An 18,679-nucleotide genomic window follows, 5' to 3' on the forward strand; every position below is an offset into this window, starting at 1 on the left:
TGCATTCTAAAAAGCCCAAAAATCTATTTTTCACCCCATGATAAATTCACTATCATTCTACTTAAACTGTTGTGGCTTGCAGATCTTCATATAAAGTTGGTGATTTGCTCCATGGGTCATACTCAAAACCACAGGCATCTTGGGCTCTGTGCCAGGGGCTCTGAGCCCCTTGCCAGGGGTCCTGGCCATCCTGGACTGCCAGAGGGATGTTCTGAATTCCAGCAGGGTACAGCAGGGCTGGGCACAGCCTTAGAGCCAGCCCAGCCCAGGGGCTCTGCTCTGGGACACAGCTGCTAACCCAAACTGGGAGTGAAGCTCACCAGGGGTTGTGGGCAGGGAAAGTTACTGCTGATGACGAAGTGAGGATTTGGGGATTTTGTATTGGGTAAATTTCCAAATCTGAGTTGTGTTTTTGTAACCCACTGAAGCTTTTGCCAGAGAGGCAAACTTTAACCAGAGGACAAGCAAAGGGCAGGATGGAATCATTCCTATAATGGCAAATAAATAGAAAATCAGGAGAGCTGTGGTTTTTTGTTTTTTTTTTTTATGAGACCACAGGCAGTTTTGGATCTAAAACATTCATTCTTTTGGAGAGCCAGCCCAGTGGAGCAAACCTCATTTACAACTTGGCATTAATACCCAAATTATCCAGCATTACGGTAACTCGGAGTCAGCAGAGGTCTCAGAGGCACAGGGAGCTTTCAAAGCTGATAAACCAGCCAATAGATCTTTCTATTGAAAAAGCCAGGGAATTTCTATGCCAGAAAAAAAAAATCTTTGGTATTTTCCTGGGGTAATAAATGGACTTTTCATTTTAAACATTAAGGTCTAGTAAAACCAAGCAAGTGACAAAGTGGTGGGATGCTGAGTGCAGATGCCTCCATGGCTGCAGTGCCCTGGGAGCACCCTGGTCCATGCCAGGTTCATCCCATCCCTCATCCAGGCACCCTGCCTGGGAGCAGCAGGGACACAGGGCCTGCCAGGCCTTGTGCAGCTGGGAGGAGCAGGAACACACACAGAGTGTGATGAACATGGTGACACAGAGAGGGACGAGATCTCTGTCTTCCCGAGCTGCAATGGTGGCAAAAAGGATGGACAAGATGCACAAAGTCAACCTAGCAGTGTTGTTTCTAAGCAAATCTGAATTGCTGGAAAGTTTATGCCATGTGAATCCATGTGAATCCCTCATGCTGTGCAGCTGAGTTTTCCTTTTTTATTTTTTTTTTCCTCTGATCTGGTTGCTGGGATGCCAGGGGTGGATTTGCTGTGTTATCAAACCACAGCCTGGGAGAAGCAGCAGCACTGGCAGATGCTGACCTGTGTGGCTCGGGCTGGAGGGATTTCACAGCTGATGCTGCTGCCCAGCTCTGAGGGGGCACAAGCTGTGGGGCATCCCACAGGGAGGGGGAGAGGGACAGCCCTGCCTGAGCTGGCAGCCCTCACAGGGCAGGTGTGGGGCGTTTGGCAGGCTCTGACTCTGCAAGTAGAAAATCCAAGGAAAGGGAAACTGGATCCACGAGGAATGCACTGCTCAGCAGTTTTCCTGTTGGGAAGGATGGTGTCAGCACAGCCAGGAAGGCAGAGCCAGTCCTGGGCTCTGGGATGAGAGCATGGTTTCAAGCTCAGATGTTGCAATTGAAGATTTCCCTGAGCCCTTTCCAGCATCTGTTTGCCAAAGTCCCTTTGAAGTTGCTGGAGCAGCTTTCCTGTAAATGCTGCTCTTGTCACAGGATCTCTGCCCAGGGAATTCCAGTGATAATGAGCAGTAGGAACCACAAGCAGTGAGAGGGAAGGGTGGCATTTCATGTGAATGAATTACAGGTGATGGACACTGCCCGTCTCTTGCTCATGAGACTTGAGCAAGAGATTTCTCAGGAGGGTGAATAGCATTGTTATTGGCATTGGTTTTGGTGGCTGGAGTATAACTGAGATGGCTTGGCCAGCAGGTTAATGCATGCAATATATGGACCTGATCAAACAGGTAAGAGTCAGAAGGTTTTCTCCTCCGAAAAGAAAATCTTTAAAATACTTCTTCTGTTTTGCTTGGAGGGGAAAGCAAGACCTTTGGAAAAGTTTCACTAAAAGCAGAGGCAGAAAGCAGCATTTGATCAGGGACTCACAGCAGAGCCTCAGGCATTGCAGTGAACTCTGTAACCTTTGGCATCTTAGGGTGGATTTCTGGGCCCCTTTTGGGCCAATGCTCCATCTCAAGGCTGGGAGAAATTTCAGAATTGTGTTACACCAGAACTGGTTTCTTCCTCTGCATAGTTCTAGGTTTGGTGAACAGATGTTTATAAGAAACAAAAGAGGTTCCCAGGCTCTGTTGTGGGGCTCTGCAGCAACCACTTGTACTGATTTATAGTGAAGATGAATGTCATCCTGAGGCTGATACAATTTCTCATTCCTGAAAATATAAATATTAATTTAAATATTTTTCAGGGAGCTGGAGAAGAAAGAGTCTGAGAAAAAAATCGAGTTATATAAACAAATATTATCTGTCTGATGTAACACTCCAAATACCTCATCCACTGAGTAATCTGGATATGACATAACAGGGGAGCTGGATGAGAGCAGGCCAAGTGAGTTGTTCTCATCCTGAAACAAAGGAAAAGAAATCAAAGGGAGGTAGAATTGCCCATTCCCAGGCTTCCCTGTGACCTTCCTTGTGCTCTGTTACGTCCATTTCCACCAAAAATTTCCTCTTCCTTTAAACAATGTAGTGGATACCCCTCTGTCCCAAGGGATGAAGGCTCATTGCAGAGGAATTGATGCAGCTCTGCTGGAGCAGATCCCATTTGCAAGTGGAGCATGTGACACTTTCCCAGTGTTAGGTCAGGAAAACTGTGGGAATTTAAAAGCAATCCCACAGCTAAAACAATAAAGTCTGGCTGTGGTCAAATGTCATCAGAGATGAACCATCCCTTGTGTGTGGTTCCAGCAGCCTGTGAGTGCTGCACTGGGAAGGGAAGCAGAAATGCACAGGATAAAATGTTCATTCTCCAGGGGCTGAGTGACTGATCCCCACACTCTCAGTGAGGATGGAAGGTCCCCATGGGCCCTGCTTGGTGAAAGAACTAATACCAAGCATTTTCAATACAGAAATAGAATTTTCATATTCCTCTGATTCTATAATACTCAGATTTGTCAGGATGATATTTTACTAATTATCTCCTAGTTTGAAGTATATTTTACATAGGGAAGGCACAGTCCAATTTTATCATGACTTGAAACCCACCTGGATGAGTTGGGTTTTTTTCTTTTCTGATAACTCCTACAATAACAAATAACAATATTCTCAATAAACAGTCCATCCTAGGAAACCTGACTCCCAGCCAAGATTGATTTAGAAATCCTTGCAGTGGCCACAGCACCCTAAGGAGGATTCAGTGTGTCCCAGGGATGAGCAGTGCCTGGTCTAGCAAATAGGGGTGTCCAGAGAGGGAACTGAAGGAAAATCTGCAGCAGGGCAGTGAAGATAAAACAGACCAAAAGATGACAAGCCTGAGGAAAATGAATTATTTGAGGAGACTTCCTTGGATTTGGGCTGGAGCATCTGAGCAGCCCTGCAGCTGCTGAAGGCTCTTGGGAGGCTGCTTCCATGCACAGCTCTGCTGCTGCTGGGGCAGAAACCTCAGCTGGACATGGACTGCATTTTTCTTGCTCTCCTTTGGATGAGAAATGCAGCACATGGAGGCAGAGGAGTGATATTATTACAGGGAGCTGGGAAATTAGGTTGCTTTTAATGAAAAGTGGACATGTTCTAGGGATGTTTAACTGCCCTCCAGCAACAGCATATGGCCCTTGGGTGAGGCTGATCCCTGGTGTGTGGTTAGTCTGGGAAGGGCAGGGAGTTTGGGAAACACCAGCTGGAAGGGCAGTGCTTCACTGACATGGGGGGTTCAGAGAGGCCTTTGTGGAAGGCACAGGTGCCTTTATCCTCTCTCTGTTTTCAGCTATTGCAAGCCTTATTTACACCAGGAACCCCTCAGTGCAGGGCACAGATGAGCATCCTTGTGCTGGGTTGGGAAGAACAGGATGGTATTTCTGGCAGCAGGGTGGGACTGCTGAGCTCCAGCTCACCTCCTTACCTGACAGCAAATGTAAAGGTGCCCTGGTGCTTGTATTTCAGTGACTATTAAAGGCAATCCCTGTTTATTTGTGTAAGGGACAGCCCCAAATGCAGCCTCCTGGCAGTACCTAATCCTCTGTTGGAGCTGGGCTCTGCCCATTCTTCTGAGCATTTTGTGGTTGATACTGGGCAAGGCTGTCACCCAAGCACAGGATATTGGGAGGGCTGTTTGTGATGTTGGCATGTGAGTCACCACAGGATTGGGCATGGCCAGCCTGCAGTTCAGGAGGAGGATGGATACATGAGAGCATTGCATTGCCAAAAACCCATCCCCAAAAGTTTTTGAGAAAACCTCCCTTGGCAGTGCACTCAGAAACATATGGGACTGTTCTGTTAGCCAAAGCTTTGGTATTTTGCCTTAAAAATGGAGCATCCAATGCTTTTTTTCAGCCTGCCAGGGGAGATGAGCACTGGTGTCTGCTTTGTGGGGTGTAGGAGGCAGCTCTGCAGTGATTGCCAGCACAACAGAATATGTTCTAAAATAGGACTGAGGAAGGGAATGGGTCAATAACACAGCAGCACCCATATAGCCATTTCACAAAACTACAGAATCACCACAAAATCCTTGAATGGCTTGGATTGGAAGGGATCTTAAGATCCTCTGGTATCAAAGCCCATCCTTGGGCAGCGACAGCTTCCATTGGGGCAGTTTACTCCAATCCCATCAAACCTGGCCTTAAACACTTCCAGAGATGAGATACCCCAGCTTCTCTGGGCAGCCTGTGCCAGGCCTCACCACCCTCACAGGGAGAGTTTCTTCCTAGAGTCCCCTCTAACCCTTCCTCTGTCACTCTGAAGCCATTCCCCTCATCCTGTCACTCCAGGCCCCTGTCCAAAGTTCTTCTCCAACTCTCTTGTCTCAGGCCCTCTTTAGGAACTGGAAGGGGCTCTGAGGTGTCCCTGGAGCCTTCCCTTCTCCAGGCTGGGCAACCCCAGCTCTCTCAGTCTGTCTCCATGGCAGAGGTGCTCCTCTGTTGCCTCCTCTGCAGCAGCTCCCCATCCTTCTTGGGGACAGAGGCCCCAGCTGGCTCCTGCAGGGACTTTGCAACCAAATGTCTGCAGCACCCGTTGACAATTTACCTCCCCAAGCCCTGGATTTCCTAGCAACCAGATTAGTCCCAGCAACACTCAGGGACTCATTGCTGGCCAGCCCAGCTTGGCCTCCTCAGGGCCCCACAGGTGCCTGGGTGTTCTCAGCAGCCTTTGTGGCCTCTCCCATCCCATGTACCCCTCTCCAGCCTGCTGCTCCTTTGGGACACACACCCCTGCTCCTCTCAGAGGGGTTGTTGGGAGACTTTTGTCTCCCTGCTGCAATCAAAATGTTCATGTCCTTGGTGTTTGCAATGGGCCAGTAAGGTGTGCCCTGAAATGCTATAAAACAAACAGCTCTGGTTTATGTTTTTACAAGTTTGGTACTAACAGCTGGGAATGCTCCACAGCCATAAAGGATATCTAGCAGGTCAGGAGCACTGACCTGACAGTCTGCTTGCTGGAATGGTTTTCAAATATAGAACAGGCTCCTGGAATCACTTGCTGTAATCCTGGAGGCAAAAGTGAAGCAGTAAATCTGCTGTGACTCAGAGTGTGCACCTGGCAGAGAAACCTTCAGAAACATTACTGGAAGGGGACAGATTTATCCCGGATACAGCAGGTGAGCTGCCTGGTGGGAATCCCTCTAAAATTGCTCAGAAAAAAAGGGGAACCCAAATGAGGAACCAAAACAGCCAATGGATGCAACCCTTAAGCATTCTTTTCTCTGCCACAAAGAAAACCAGAGAGAGATCCAGATACTTCATCTCATTGCAATTTATGTTTCTTTATTTCTGAAGCCCTGGAAGGAAGCTGCTATTTAATAGAACCACTCCTCACAAATCTGAAGTGACCCCTGGAGAAACCTGCTGCAGATCTCTCCTCAGGGAGCCTTGTGAGCACCCTGCCCAGTGCAAAGTTGAAGCTACCTACAAGTTGCAAAGTTGAAGCTACCTGGAGTTTAATTGCCATACTGTGTCTTGTGAAATCACTAAGGAGCAGACAGAGGAAGGGTGAGCCCCTCCAGATATCTCTCAATTGTGCTGTAAGAGGGTTTTCTCAGCAAATCTGTGCCTGGGAGCCTTGAGAAGCTGCTGCTCTCTGTGGGCTGAGGGCCTGGCAGGTTGGGCTGGCAGCAGGGGCAGCCCAGGCTTTGCTCAGGGCATGTGCACAGAAATGGAGATGGTCTCCATCAGAGTAACTTGGAGCTGGTGTTATGTAGCTATCCAGCCCTGGACTGTACAGACATGTTTTCAGGGAAGGGATTTAGCTGTCATGGCAACCCCAAAACACTGATGTGGGCTGGCACAGGGTGGTAAAGCTGTTGGGACAGGTTTTGCTGGGAAAAAAGTTTCAGGCTTCTGAAGGTGTGTTCAAAGCCCAAGTAAAAGGATCAAACCTGTGTGTGTGTGATTCGAGATGAAGCTGGAAGTGGGAAGGTCAGAGCTGGGATTTTACATTTTGGTGAAAAGATGACAGATGGGATGGGGAGAACCAGTGGGTTCTCAGGGATGTTGTGATGTTGCACAGAGGCTTTGTGCAAGGGCAGCACTGAGACAGGGGTAGCAAACTAGTTAAAAATATCATTTTCAGGGGGCCTGAAGTTATTCATAAACTTACACCAATTTTGTGAATAGCTATGGATTTCAAACTTCCAAAGAGAGAGGGGAAGACAACTTTATAAAAAGAAGTGATGCATTAATTAAGATCTCTTTAAAGAAATATTTAAAGAACATTATGCTGCAAGGACTGGTTGGAAACAGGATTGCAACCCTCCCTGAGGTGACCCTGTGTCTGTCCCACAGCAGCACAGCTCCCTCTCCTGACTGCAGAGCTCAGCATCCCCAAGATGAGGGGTTATTGTTCTCACTGAGAACAGGTTCAGTTCTGCAGTGTAAATGTCCTTTAAAGCATGAAAAGATCCCTCCCTGCCTGTGGGGATGTGCTAGATACAGACATCTTAAATCTGTAATTATTGCAGGTTCTCTGTTGGAGTATGGCCCAGTGGGACCTACCCTATCTCCAACTGTCTTCTCCAATTCTCATTTAAAGAAAATGTCTGTTTTCCAGAGTGAGGGCTGCTGCCTAAGGAGGGGATGGTGGGCAGGAGCAGCTGGCAGCACCTCGGTGTGATGAGGGTCTGATGTGGGCCACAGCATGAGGCTGGGCTCAGCTGGTGCCTGCCCTGCCATCCCATGGGACTGCTGCTGCCATCCTATGGGATTACTGCTGCCATCCTATGGGATTACTGCTGCCATCCTATGGGATTGCTGCTGCCATCCCATGGGATTACTGCTGCCATCCCATGGGATTACTGCTGCCATCCTATGGGATTACTGCTGCCATCCCATGGTATTACTGCTGCCATCCCATGGGATTACTGCTGCCATCCCGTGTGCCAGGGCTGTGCAGGGACACCAGCAGGGCAGGGACCATGCAAGCACAGTGCCCAAACTGCTGATGCACCCATGTGTCAGTCTGCAATGCTCTGACCTTTTGTCCCGGTGAGATTGTTTTGACATCTTGATTGTCCACCTTCCTCAGCTGTCAGCAGCTCAGATTATCCTCAGATATTTGGTATTTCTGCTTGTACAAGGGCCTGACAAGCCCTGTTGGTGTTGCCCAAGCAGCTTTAATTCCCCAGCTTGTCTGTGAGTAGCTTTGGACAGGAGCATGCCCTTTGCAAACAAGGTTGGTTTCTCACACTGCAGACTGTGCTCAGCTCCATCCCCAGGTGCAGCACTCAGGGGGGAGGCTGGGTCTGTGCCAGGCTTTGGGAAGGTCTCAGAGCTGCCAGAGGAATAGAAAGGTGGCACTGAGCAGATGAAGGCACAGCTGGCCCATGCCCATCAGCTGTGCTGTGCTCCCTCAGTGCCATGGGAGCTGTGGGTGTCAGAGCCCAGCATCACCCAGAGCTGCCAGACTGGGGGCCACAGGAGCTGTGCCAGGCAGGGGCACTGCCAGGCTGCTGTGCAGCTCCAGCTCAGAGACAAAACCCCAGCTGAGACCCATGGCAGAGCCTCCCAGAGACCCTCCTGCCGGGATCCATTCTCTAGAGCACTGCTGGTACTGGCCCATGGGGTCTTTTCATTCTGTGAGGGGATGAGCCACCAAAACACCACACTCTGCTGCAGCCCAGAGCCTCCCTGCAGCCTCAGCAGCAGGCACTAGGTGTCCTTGCATGCCATGCTGTGGATGTGCAGCCTCTGGAGCTGCACAGGCTGCTGGTGGGACATTTCCTCGAGGGTGACAACCACTGGATGAAGGTGACCCTTTTCCAGCTCTGGCTTTATGGCACAGAAGGGAAGTTATGGAGGAAAGGCACTTTCTTCACTGCCATCTTTGTGCTCCCCTGGGAGTGCTGGATCAGGGGCTGCCTTGCTTTTGGGCATCATTTTCCATGACATCCCAGCAAGTTCACATCCATAAGCTTTCCAGCACCTGCAGCTCAAAGTCACTTCTTGGTGATGCCATTAAATTATTTCAAGAGCAGCTCTTTGTTGTGGGAAATCGATATCTGCCTTGAGGCCTGTTGTTGTCTCAGTGAAACCCATTAAATTACATGAGTTTGATCCCAAAGTGGCAAACACAGCAGCATTTTAAAATAGCTCCACAGCCAGGAAACCAAATAACATGCTCATGAAGTGATTGTGTGTGTGTGTGTGTGTGTGTGTGTGTGTGTGTGTGTCCAGCAGTGTCTCCCAAACTCTTGGTGAATAATTGTGGGAGCAGTCTAAGATATAAATAATTTCCCCAGGTCTGTCACTTTGAGGACAGCAAATAAGGACAAATAAAATGCTGGAGGAAAAATGAATGTGCCTGGTACTTGGGCAGTAAGGAGCAGCACTGAGTGTGCTGCTAAACTGATGCTCTGCACCCAAGGAGCAGCTCACAGCTGGAGCTGCAGTGAGTGTCCTTTGGAGAGCCCCTGGCTGTCACTGGGTTTGTCCTGAGTGCCATTTACACTCTCAGTGGCAGTGATCCCCTGCCCTGGGGATCCCATCCAGGCTATGGCCGCCAGAACTTCTGCTGCTGGGTGTGCCCTGAGGGCACATCACAGCCACCAGCAGCTGCTCCAGCTGTCCCCAGTGCCAGCAGAGCCTTGCCACATCCCAGCAGGGCAGGGCAGGGCAGGGCAGGGCAGGGCAGGGCAGGGCAGGGCAGGGGGTCCCACTCCCACTCTGGTTTGTGTGCTGCAAGCCTGGCTGCTGGGTTCAGCCCCTCTGGGCACAGCTATTATGCCACCATCGCTCCTGTCCTGCGGTGCCAGCATCACTTGGAGGACAGAGAGCAAAGCCTCAGGCAAGGGAATGCTCCAAAGGGAAGCTCTGTGCCCTTGTGAACCCCCTCCGGGTGTTCACAGCTTTAGCCACAGGCTAAACATGTGAAGAATAAGAAATGTTTGTGTTTTACCTCTCTAAACTGTCCATCCCCCGAGGCAGCTCTCGGCCAGGGTCCTGCCCATGCCCTGGCTGTCCCCTGTGCCTTTCCCTTTGTCACCGTGCCTGCACTGGGAACCCCAGAGGGAGTCCTGCTTTCTTTGAAAGCTGTCAGATTCTACTTCCTGAGCACTAATTAACTGTGTTTATTGTCAGAAATAAACTGGGGAGATCTTCTTTCCTCCCACAAGTGCAGTCAAAGATGATATCTGCCAAACAAAGGAGGAAATTACTTTAGAAATTAATTACAAAGGGTATAAGCAATGGGAAATGTGCCAGTCCCTCCCTCCCCACTCTTGTTATGAAGAAGCTTGATAGTTCTGTTCTCAACACATTTTGACTATTAAGACAGTGCAAATAATCAGTTTTATGTTGTAATTGGGGAGGTCAGTTATGAAGAAGCAAAATTTTATTTAGATGCAGTAAATGAAACGTTTTTTAAATTGGTGGTCATGCTCACACACAGGCTTAGGAGATCTGGAAGTCTGTAATATTCCATTTCTATGTTTTTCATACCAATATTTATGATCTGAAATGAGGCATATAGGGCATAAGAAACAAAAGTTAATTTTGAAAGGTCATCAGCTTGTTCCAGGGTCCTTAATAGTTCTGACATGAGTTGCACATTGAAGGGGAAAATATTTTTGTCTGCTTTACCTGAACACCATTACAAGTAATAAACATGCAAGAAAAAATGTTGCTGTAGCTCTTCCCTACAAATCCCCAATCACAAGATGTATTGAATCGGGGGCCTCTAATCAGGGTGTGTTAGTTTGGGTGTTAAATGTTCATTACCTCAATTACCAAAACAACAGAGCTAGGTAAACTCCCTTCATAGCCAACACCAAAACAAAATCCAGCACCACCCTCTGAATTTATTTAGCAGCCATCAGCAGAAGGATTTGACCCACTGTTGGCCTAGAATCCTGCACCTCAGAATAACTAAAAGACAATATTCTTCAGGTTTGGAGGTTTCCAGTGGATGGGGCAGGATCCCTGGGAGCTGAAGGCCATATCTGGAGCTGATGGGGAGGCTCCAGCCCAGGTGTCCTGAGCTGTACAGGCTGCCCAGCCCAGGCAGGAGCTGAGCTGCTCCTGAGAGCTTTGGAGAAGCCCCACAGCTCCCAGGCCCTCTCCAGGATGGACCTGTGTATTTCTTGGAAGGTGAGTCTCTTATGAATTAGAGCTTTGAATTTTCTTTTATTTTTAAAAATTAGTTTTTTCTTACAATGACAAACCCTCATATTTCTCTGGAGAACCATCTCAGAGCTCTGAGGAAGTCTGGACCTCTGAGAGCTGTGACATCTTAATGCTGTATAAGTTTTAATTAATGGTGAGGTTAGTCCCTATAATTCCCCTTTACCAGGTTTCCTGATATCTGTGCCTGTAGGACAATGACCACCAGCAACCAGAACTCTCCAACTGCACCTGGTCTCTGTTTGCAGCAATTGGGTGCATTGGGTGGGCTGAGGAATTCCTCAAGACAGCTCAGGCTCTCTCCTTGTGCTGGAGCTGCCTGCTCCTGCCTTGGCTGCAGTGCTGGTTCTGGGGCAGGAGGGAGTTTGGATGCAGGAGCCCTTGAAAGGAGAGGTTTCTGCTTCTAGGGTAGCTATGGATGGAAGACACTCTAGAAATACTCAAAGTGCAAATCTGCATCTGCTCTTAAACAATAATTCAGCTCTGAGATCAACCCAACATGAAATGGTGCATTTGAAGATTTTTGCTACCCCAGATTGCAGGGCCTGGGTCAGAAACCTGTGACCCCAGTGATGAGGTGAACGTGGCACTTCATTAGTGGTGAGGGCAAGCTGTGTCACCAGACCATGGGCTCTGCTCCCTTCAGCTTGCAGAGGGGAGGGCCTGTGTGGTGTTTTCAGGAGTTAGCATGCTGCACATGGACACATTCCCTGGATCCTCTTCAGCTCAGACTGGGGGTTACCATGGGGCTGTTGGCAGAGTGGCATTTCCAAGCTGGGATGTACATTTCTGCCAGAGTCACCTGGTGATTACATGCTGTATCATAACAAACATAAACTGATAGAGGGACTCAAGTGTCAATTCTACTTCCAGGCTGGGTGAGCAAGGCTGCTCTGCCAAATTCCCATCTCTGTGACAGGGCTGCCATTTCCTCTTCCTGCCATTGAACTGTTGCATTAACCCCAATCATCAGTAAAGATTAGTAAGTCATCTGTGACATTTTGCACCAAGCAAGGCTGCAGGTCCTGCCTGTTGGAAGTTTTTAATTAAATAGAGCTGCCTGCTGGGTGCAGATGGATGGGGAGAGAAGGCAGAACTCAAAGGGGAGATGAAAGCCACTGCCTCTGCCCACACCAGGCTGCAGGCAGGACTTCTGCTCTTCTTGGACCTTTCCTTCAGAGAAGCCCTTGTGTTTTTCAGATGGTCTCTCATCTGAAATTACAGCACATGGTATGTGCTCCTGCTCCAAATCTTTCTGGAAAATACTGTCTGTAGCACCTGAATAAGCCCCATATGAAAGCTGACAGAGCAAACCTTGTCAGTGGGAGAAGTAAACTTGTGCTGAGTTCCAAATGCACCAGGCAAAACACATTGCCAGGTCAAGGTCAGCCTTGAAACTGGACTGGCAATACTCTTTTTTGAGATCTCAGAGTTCCTGGACTTGGAGCTGGGACTGAGAGAGAACAGATCTGATCTCTAACAGCCTGCAAGAACCTTCCTGTCCAACTGATCCATCATTTATAGCCCTGCAGAGGTCTGGAACAAGGCATGTGCTTGGCCAGCGCAGCAGCAGTGGGGAGGCTCAGTGTTAAATGTCAGGGTGGAGAAGGTGCAGCAGCAGCTGCTGCCTTTCCCTTGCCCTTCCCCTGCAGCTCTGCCTTCCCCTGCTGGGCAGGGCTGGGGCTCTGTGCCTGCAGCACAGCGTGGGAAGCAAAATGCCAGCAGGTCAGGGGCTGTGCTGCCCTTGGCCGTTCATGGCCCGACCATGCTGAGCCCACCAGAAGCTGTAATTAATTAATGCTTGCTGCTTCCCCAGGAATGCACTTTGCCTGCACCTAACTGTGCTTTTTAGTTGCACTCTCTCCCTTCTCTCCTCTTAATTCCTGTGCCACTCAGCATCTGCATTTTGGATAAAGCTTTCAGGGCAGCCAGTGGCTGCTGCTGATCCTGCTCTCTCCACCTTTAATGAAGTGCACTAAGTGTGCTGGATGCCCAGAGCTGAAGGGGCAAGTAAACCCTGCTGTCTCCACTTGTCCATCACTAGTTTGGTTTTTGGTTTCTTCCTCTGGCCCTGGTGGATGGCTGGGGTCAGTGCCATGAGCAGCAGCAGCAGCACAGGATGGTGGGAGAGGCTGGCAGAGCCCTGATGCCCTGGCTGCAGTTGTGTTTGTGTGCCCAGGACAGGCAGGGTCCCATCTCCCTTGGCAGGAAGCAGGGAATGAGTTTGGCACACAGAGCTCTGTGCCTCTGCCCCCACCCTTGGCTGTGGTGTGACCTGGGCTGGCACCAGCAGAGAGTTCCTTGGTTTCCTCACCTGGCTCAGATCAGTAGTAACAATCAGTAGTAACAATCAGTAGTAACAATCAGTAGTAACAATCTTCCTGCTTTTTCCTCAAAGAGAGACTTCAGCCCCACAGGATCTAGGGAATAGCCCCAAGTAACACAGCCCAGTACAAATGGTTGGCTTCTTCCTAATGTCTGAATGGCAGATTTTTTTTTTCTGTCTTGTTCTGTTTAGTAGGAAAAAGGAGCATTTTAATTCCACAGAGCTGGTTTTGGCATTAGCAAGAGCTGTTTATGACAAAAGCACAGAAATAGCCCCAAACTTCAAATCCAAGTAATGAATCTTCATGACAAATAGAAAGGAAAATTCAAAGAACCTTATTTCTAAATTTTTTCAGTCAACAGTTTTAATTAGCAAGCACTTATAGTAATCCTAACCTGGGTGTGATCAATAGAGTCTGAACCAGCCATTTAGTGGAGGGATGTCTAAAGAAGAAAGAAGAATGTGAATAACCTGAGCATTGTGCAGGTACAGAAGAGCAGAGTAGCTCTGACTGTGAGGGGCACAGGAGACTGGCACCAGCTCATGGCAAGGAGGAGAAGATGTGGCTTGGCTGGGCTTTGCTGTGAGATGTGATTGGAAATTGAGGGATGGGTGGGTTGGACACTGCTCTGAGTATCCCTGTGAAAGAGCACAGAGCCATTGAAGTGCTCCACAAGCCATCAGAAACCCCTGAAATTCCTCTGTTTTCCCCCACGGGTTTTGCATTGCTGGAGAAGGAAACCCTGACAGGCAAGAGTTTGGTGAAAGAGGGGCTCAGCCCCTGGGTGTCCTGACCTGCTGCTGGGTTTCTCTGTGCCTCATTTGATTAAGAGGCTTTTAAGAGCTTCCAGCTATTTTCCATGTACTCCAGCAGAAAGAACTGGGCTCCCACTCGCTTTTCTTTGAGCAGCAGCTGAGAGGAAAATGCACATTTCCCACCTGTCACTTCAAACACAGAAAATTCACCCCAATTTACCTGAATAAAGATGGGTGATCAGAAGAAGCAGCTAAATAATTCCTCTAAGTAGGCTTTTCTGAGGGTCTGGGTTGTGGTGAACTGCAATGTGTAAGCTCTGTGGAAAGAAACCATTTTCTGCTGCTTGTTTCACTGAAGGCAGTGGTTGGTGAGGCCCTTTGGAGTGATCCTGCTGCTGGTCAGGCACGGGGTCTGTGTGGGAATTCTGCAATGCTTTCAGGGGTGCTGGGCATGCTGGCTCCTGTGACAGAGCTGTTCAAATGTGGGATGTGGTCCTGGTGGGACATGAAGTCCTCTAGAGCTGCCTCTGAGAGGGAAAGGCCCTTTGGAGCCTGTGGCTACTCCAGAACTCTGGGGAAACCTCGGAGTTTCTGGGTCTGAGCTCCCCTGCTTTGGTGCCTCTCTGAGTTTGAACTCAAACTGGGAGCACCTCCTCAGGTGTGGAGCAGGAAATGAAATTACCTGGTGCCATTTTGTCCAGAAGATTTATTGTCTCTACTGCAAGTCTAAATCCTGCTGATTTAGAGGATGAAGCTGAGCACAGGAGAATCTCAAAGAAATACCTTCACAATACAGAATTACAGGGTTAGGAATATTTTCCAGCTGGGCACTGTGGTTACTGCTGTAGCCACAGATGCTGCAATACCCCACCTGAAATCGCTGACCATTCATTGAATAGGGACTTTTTGGAGGAGAGATAGGGGTGCAGGGGCAAGTTTTATTTACTAGCAACAAATTTATTCTCTTCTGCCCTCACAAAGAGCTGCTAAAATCTGCTGTGGAGAGGAGAGAACACGGATACAGCCTTTTCGACATAAAATCCCTAAAAAGGTGCTTTGTATTGAAGGGGGGAGCTGACCTCCCCCCACCCCAAAACTCCCCCCTCGCTCTTCGGGCAGCATCCCCCGGACCCGCCCGCTGCCCGCCGAGCGGCTGTGGGAGGAGGAGGAGGAGGAGGAGGAGGAGGGGAAGGAGGGGGAGTCCCGGCGGCGGGATGAGGCCGGGCTGAGCGATGTGCGAGCAGGCAGCGCGGTACTGCCGGGCCGGGGTGCAGAAGCTGCTGCGGAAGCCGGCGCCGGCGCTGCGCGGGCTGGACGGGCTGCTGCGCTGGGCGGCCGCCAGGATGGGCGACAAGGGCCTGGCCGACAGGGAGCTGCTGGCCCCGGGAGCCACCGCCGCCCAGAGGAAGGGCACCTCCGTCATCCTCGATGTGAGTGCTCCCTGCGCCCCGCAGCCCGGCTCCTGCCGCCCCTCGGCAGCGGGGATGCTCCCCCGCTCCCGCGCTGCCCGGAGCCGCCCGGCTCCGGCAATCCCGGCTGGGCGGGCGTGGGGGTCCCGCTGGCTCCCGCCCGTGTCCCGCAGCCGCTGGAGCCCCTCGGGTCGCTGTTGTTCCCCGGGTCCAGCATCTCCCGGAGCAGCTGAGCAGGGTTTGCAGCCCGGCTCTCAGCTCACCTGGATCCCGCACCGCGGGCGGCTCGGCAGCAGGGCTGCTCCCCGCATCCCGCATCCTCGGCCGGCTGGGATGGGCATGGGGTGGGCAGGGGATGCAGCCCAGCTCCTGCATCTCCCGGGCTCCTTGGGTCAGGCGTGCTCAGATTTAACAACTTCTTTGCAGATCGGGGCCCCGGGGCTGCCCAGGCTGTGGGGTTGCAGCCCGGGTCTTGCCCCCGCTTGTCCCGGTGCTGCACAGCCCTGACTGTCGGGGTGCCCTGGGTCCCCTGCCCTGCGCTCTCCGGGACAGCTGGGGAAAAGCTGCACCTTGGTTCTGCATCTGCTGGAGCGGGCTGGGCACGGGGTGCGGTGTGGGTACTGCACTGCCTCTCCTGAGCCCGCACCTTTTTTACCGGATGGGCACAGAGATGTAGCTCGTGTCCTTCTCCTGGGCAGGACTCTGAACTCTCGGGGCTGGCTGGGCTTTGAGGTGCCCCGTTCCCTGCACCCTCTGGATGGGCTGAGCATGGGTGTACACCCCAGGTTCTGCAGCCTTTTCCCAGGTCCTGCATCTGAGGATGCACTGCAGGTGTTTAATCCTGGTTTGGGGGGCTGGCAGGGATGTGCTCAGTGCCTCGATTGCTGTATTTATAGACCTTCTGATTAGGGAGCTACCGAGGCTGTTTGCACTTAAGTGAATTGGGAGAGTGGGGTGGAATCAGCTGGAGTGCAAATGGTGTAATTACAATCTTTCTGCAGCATCCAGTAATTAAACACATGGATCCTCTGTTTTGCTATCTCCTAGCTTAAAAAAAAAAATTAAAAAAGAAGTAATGAATGCAAAATAAACTACTGAAGCATTGGCTGTAGTAAAGGATAACTCGTGCTCTCCTTAGAGACAGGATAGGCAGTAGTAGCTCTTCAAGGCAAGCCCGTACATTTTGTAAATAATTTGCTGAACCCGTAGGCATTGGTGTGGGCTGGAGAGTCTGAAACTCTTCCATCTCTGAGCACCCTGAGCTGAGAGGCATTTTGGTTCCCTGAGGAGCCATTGTCTCCAGTTGCCAAAAGCAGCTCAGGGAGCAGGATGGATGGGTGGGTGACCCTGCCCGTGTTAGGGGCCAGCAGGTGGGCAGCTGCAGGCTGGGGCAGTGAGCTTCTGGGGAAACAAGTGCAACTCACACCCTCATGTCTTTTAAATTAACTTGCTCAGGAGGGAATTCCTGGGATTTTTTTCCTATTTTTTGTTGGTTTGGTTTGTTTTGGTTTTGGCTTGTTTTGTTTTTTAATCTGTCTTGAAATTGCCAAAATTTTACAATAATTTGGAATCTGCGTTTCAGAGCACAAATGCAATTAAGAAGCAACGTTAAATTTATCTAAGAGGTTTCTTGAGTTAGGAGTGTTTTGCCACCAAAATGGTATCTTATCCATTCAATTTTACTATCTCTAAGTGATTTTTTTTTTTCACTTTGAGCTTAGGAAAAGTGTCATGAACTTTCAGAATGGGAAACACAGTAGAGCATTGTATTATTTCAGTGGGAAGTACAATAGAGCTGGGCGTGCAGCTCCTGATCATTTTTCCCTTTCACAATGGTACTGGGAGCCCTTTCTCACCTGCTGAAAGTAGAAATGGATTCTGGAAATGTAAGATTTGAGAGCTTAGGGGTTTTTTTTCCCTCCTTCCTTAGAACTTGATTTTCTCCTTTTTCTCCAGGCACAAAAGCAAAGGCAATTGAAGCTGTGGCTTCGCTGTAATGGGCTCTTCAAGTGCACTGCAGACCCCCCTTTCATACAAAGGGTTTCAACAGGGAACACCTATCTAGCTTAATTTTCACACATTAGCATGAAAGTAACAAGCATCCCACTGAATGCTCAGGGATGATAACCTGTTTTCCATTTAACTCCTTCACATTTTTGCTGATGGATGTGCTGGGGAAGCAGCGAGTCCCAGCCGCGCAGCAGTGCAGCTTCTCCAGGGGGGAGGAAGAAATAAAAGATTTTATGTTTGGCTAACAGGTTTCTATGAGCTAGTGTGCTATGTGGGAAGTTTCTTGGGGGCTGGGGGAGGAGGGGAAAGCTTGGGCTTGGTTATGAATTAGATAAAATGGCTTTGACACTAATAGTACCTTAGTCACTTCTTCTTCCTCTTCTGGCTTTCTTTTAATTCATCCATCCCTAGTGCTCTTGTTCTGACTCCTCCATGAGGGTGTCTGGTGTGTCAGAACAAACTTCCCTGTGCTCCTTCCACCAAGGAAACACAACTGTGCTGTTGTGGGACAAAACTGAGGGCTGAAGAGGAGCAAAACACAACAAGGGGCTGAGATGCTTTTGCCATCAGCCTGGCTACTGCCCCTGGAGGATCAGTCTTAACTTTGGGCTGGCTCCTGTGCTTTTCTTTTACTTTGCCTCAGGCCTTTTAGGTAAAGGATTAAAAAAGGTTGAATAATGTTTACTAGGTCAGCATGAATGAATGAATGAATGGTCAGCTCTTACACTGGACAAATCATCATAAGGGGTTGAGATTGAGCCAGGGGTCTGTACCCATCCTGTGCCCACCCTCAGGTGCCTTCTCTGGGTCTGCTCCAGCTGCAGGAGCCCAAGGCTCAGGGCTGGCAGCCACTCAGGCTGGATGGACACAGGACATCTGGTGCTTCCTGCACCCACAAGGGCAAACCCCCTGTATTAAACACTGTCACAGAGCTGCTCCAACCCACAAGAGGAGATGGTGGCATTTCCAGTCAAGAACAAATCCTCAATGTCACAATGCTTGTGAAAAGGAGGATATATTGTGTGGGTGTATATTCTCTGTGAGATTGCATTTGCTGAGTGTGAATGAGTGCATGTGCAACACAGAGACTGAGGTGGATGGCCCTGGAGGTACAGGAATGTCCAGGCAGGTGTTGTTCTCTCTGGGAGTGCTTCAGAGCTGGCTGATTTACTGCCCTTGCTCATCTCCTGCCTTCCTGTCACTGCCAAAGGCCTGAGCTGACAGCAGAGGTGTGAAGCCCAGAGCACCTGAGGCCAGGTCAGTCACAGCAGCTGCAGCTCAAGATGCTCCATCTGGTTCACAGCTCATCTCCTGCTTGGCATCTAAAGTGAGGGTCAGCCTTGGTTATGAATGGCAGGACTGTGAGCCCCAAGCAGCACTGGCC

General features: G+C 49.9%; 1 protein-coding gene across 1 annotated transcript in view; it reads left to right on the forward strand.

Annotated features, from left to right (window-relative positions):
* The first annotated feature begins 15,064 nt into the window (after positions 1 to 15,064).
* NECAB2 (N-terminal EF-hand calcium binding protein 2) overlaps positions 15,065 to 18,679 on the forward strand; it is a 71,279-nt gene continuing 67,664 nt past the window's right edge. The window contains exon 1 of the mRNA XM_071440455.1: positions 15,065 to 15,306. Within this exon, the coding sequence (XP_071296556.1) occupies positions 15,109 to 15,306 (198 nt within the window). The 5' untranslated portion in view covers positions 15,065 to 15,108. The remainder of the gene's footprint in view (positions 15,307 to 18,679) is intronic.

Source organism: Agelaius tricolor, unplaced genomic scaffold, assembly GCF_023055355.1.
Source record: "Agelaius tricolor isolate 1412-34295 unplaced genomic scaffold, bAgeTri1.0.p SCAF_15, whole genome shotgun sequence".
Classification (NCBI taxonomy): domain Eukaryota; kingdom Metazoa; phylum Chordata; class Aves; order Passeriformes; family Icteridae; genus Agelaius; species Agelaius tricolor.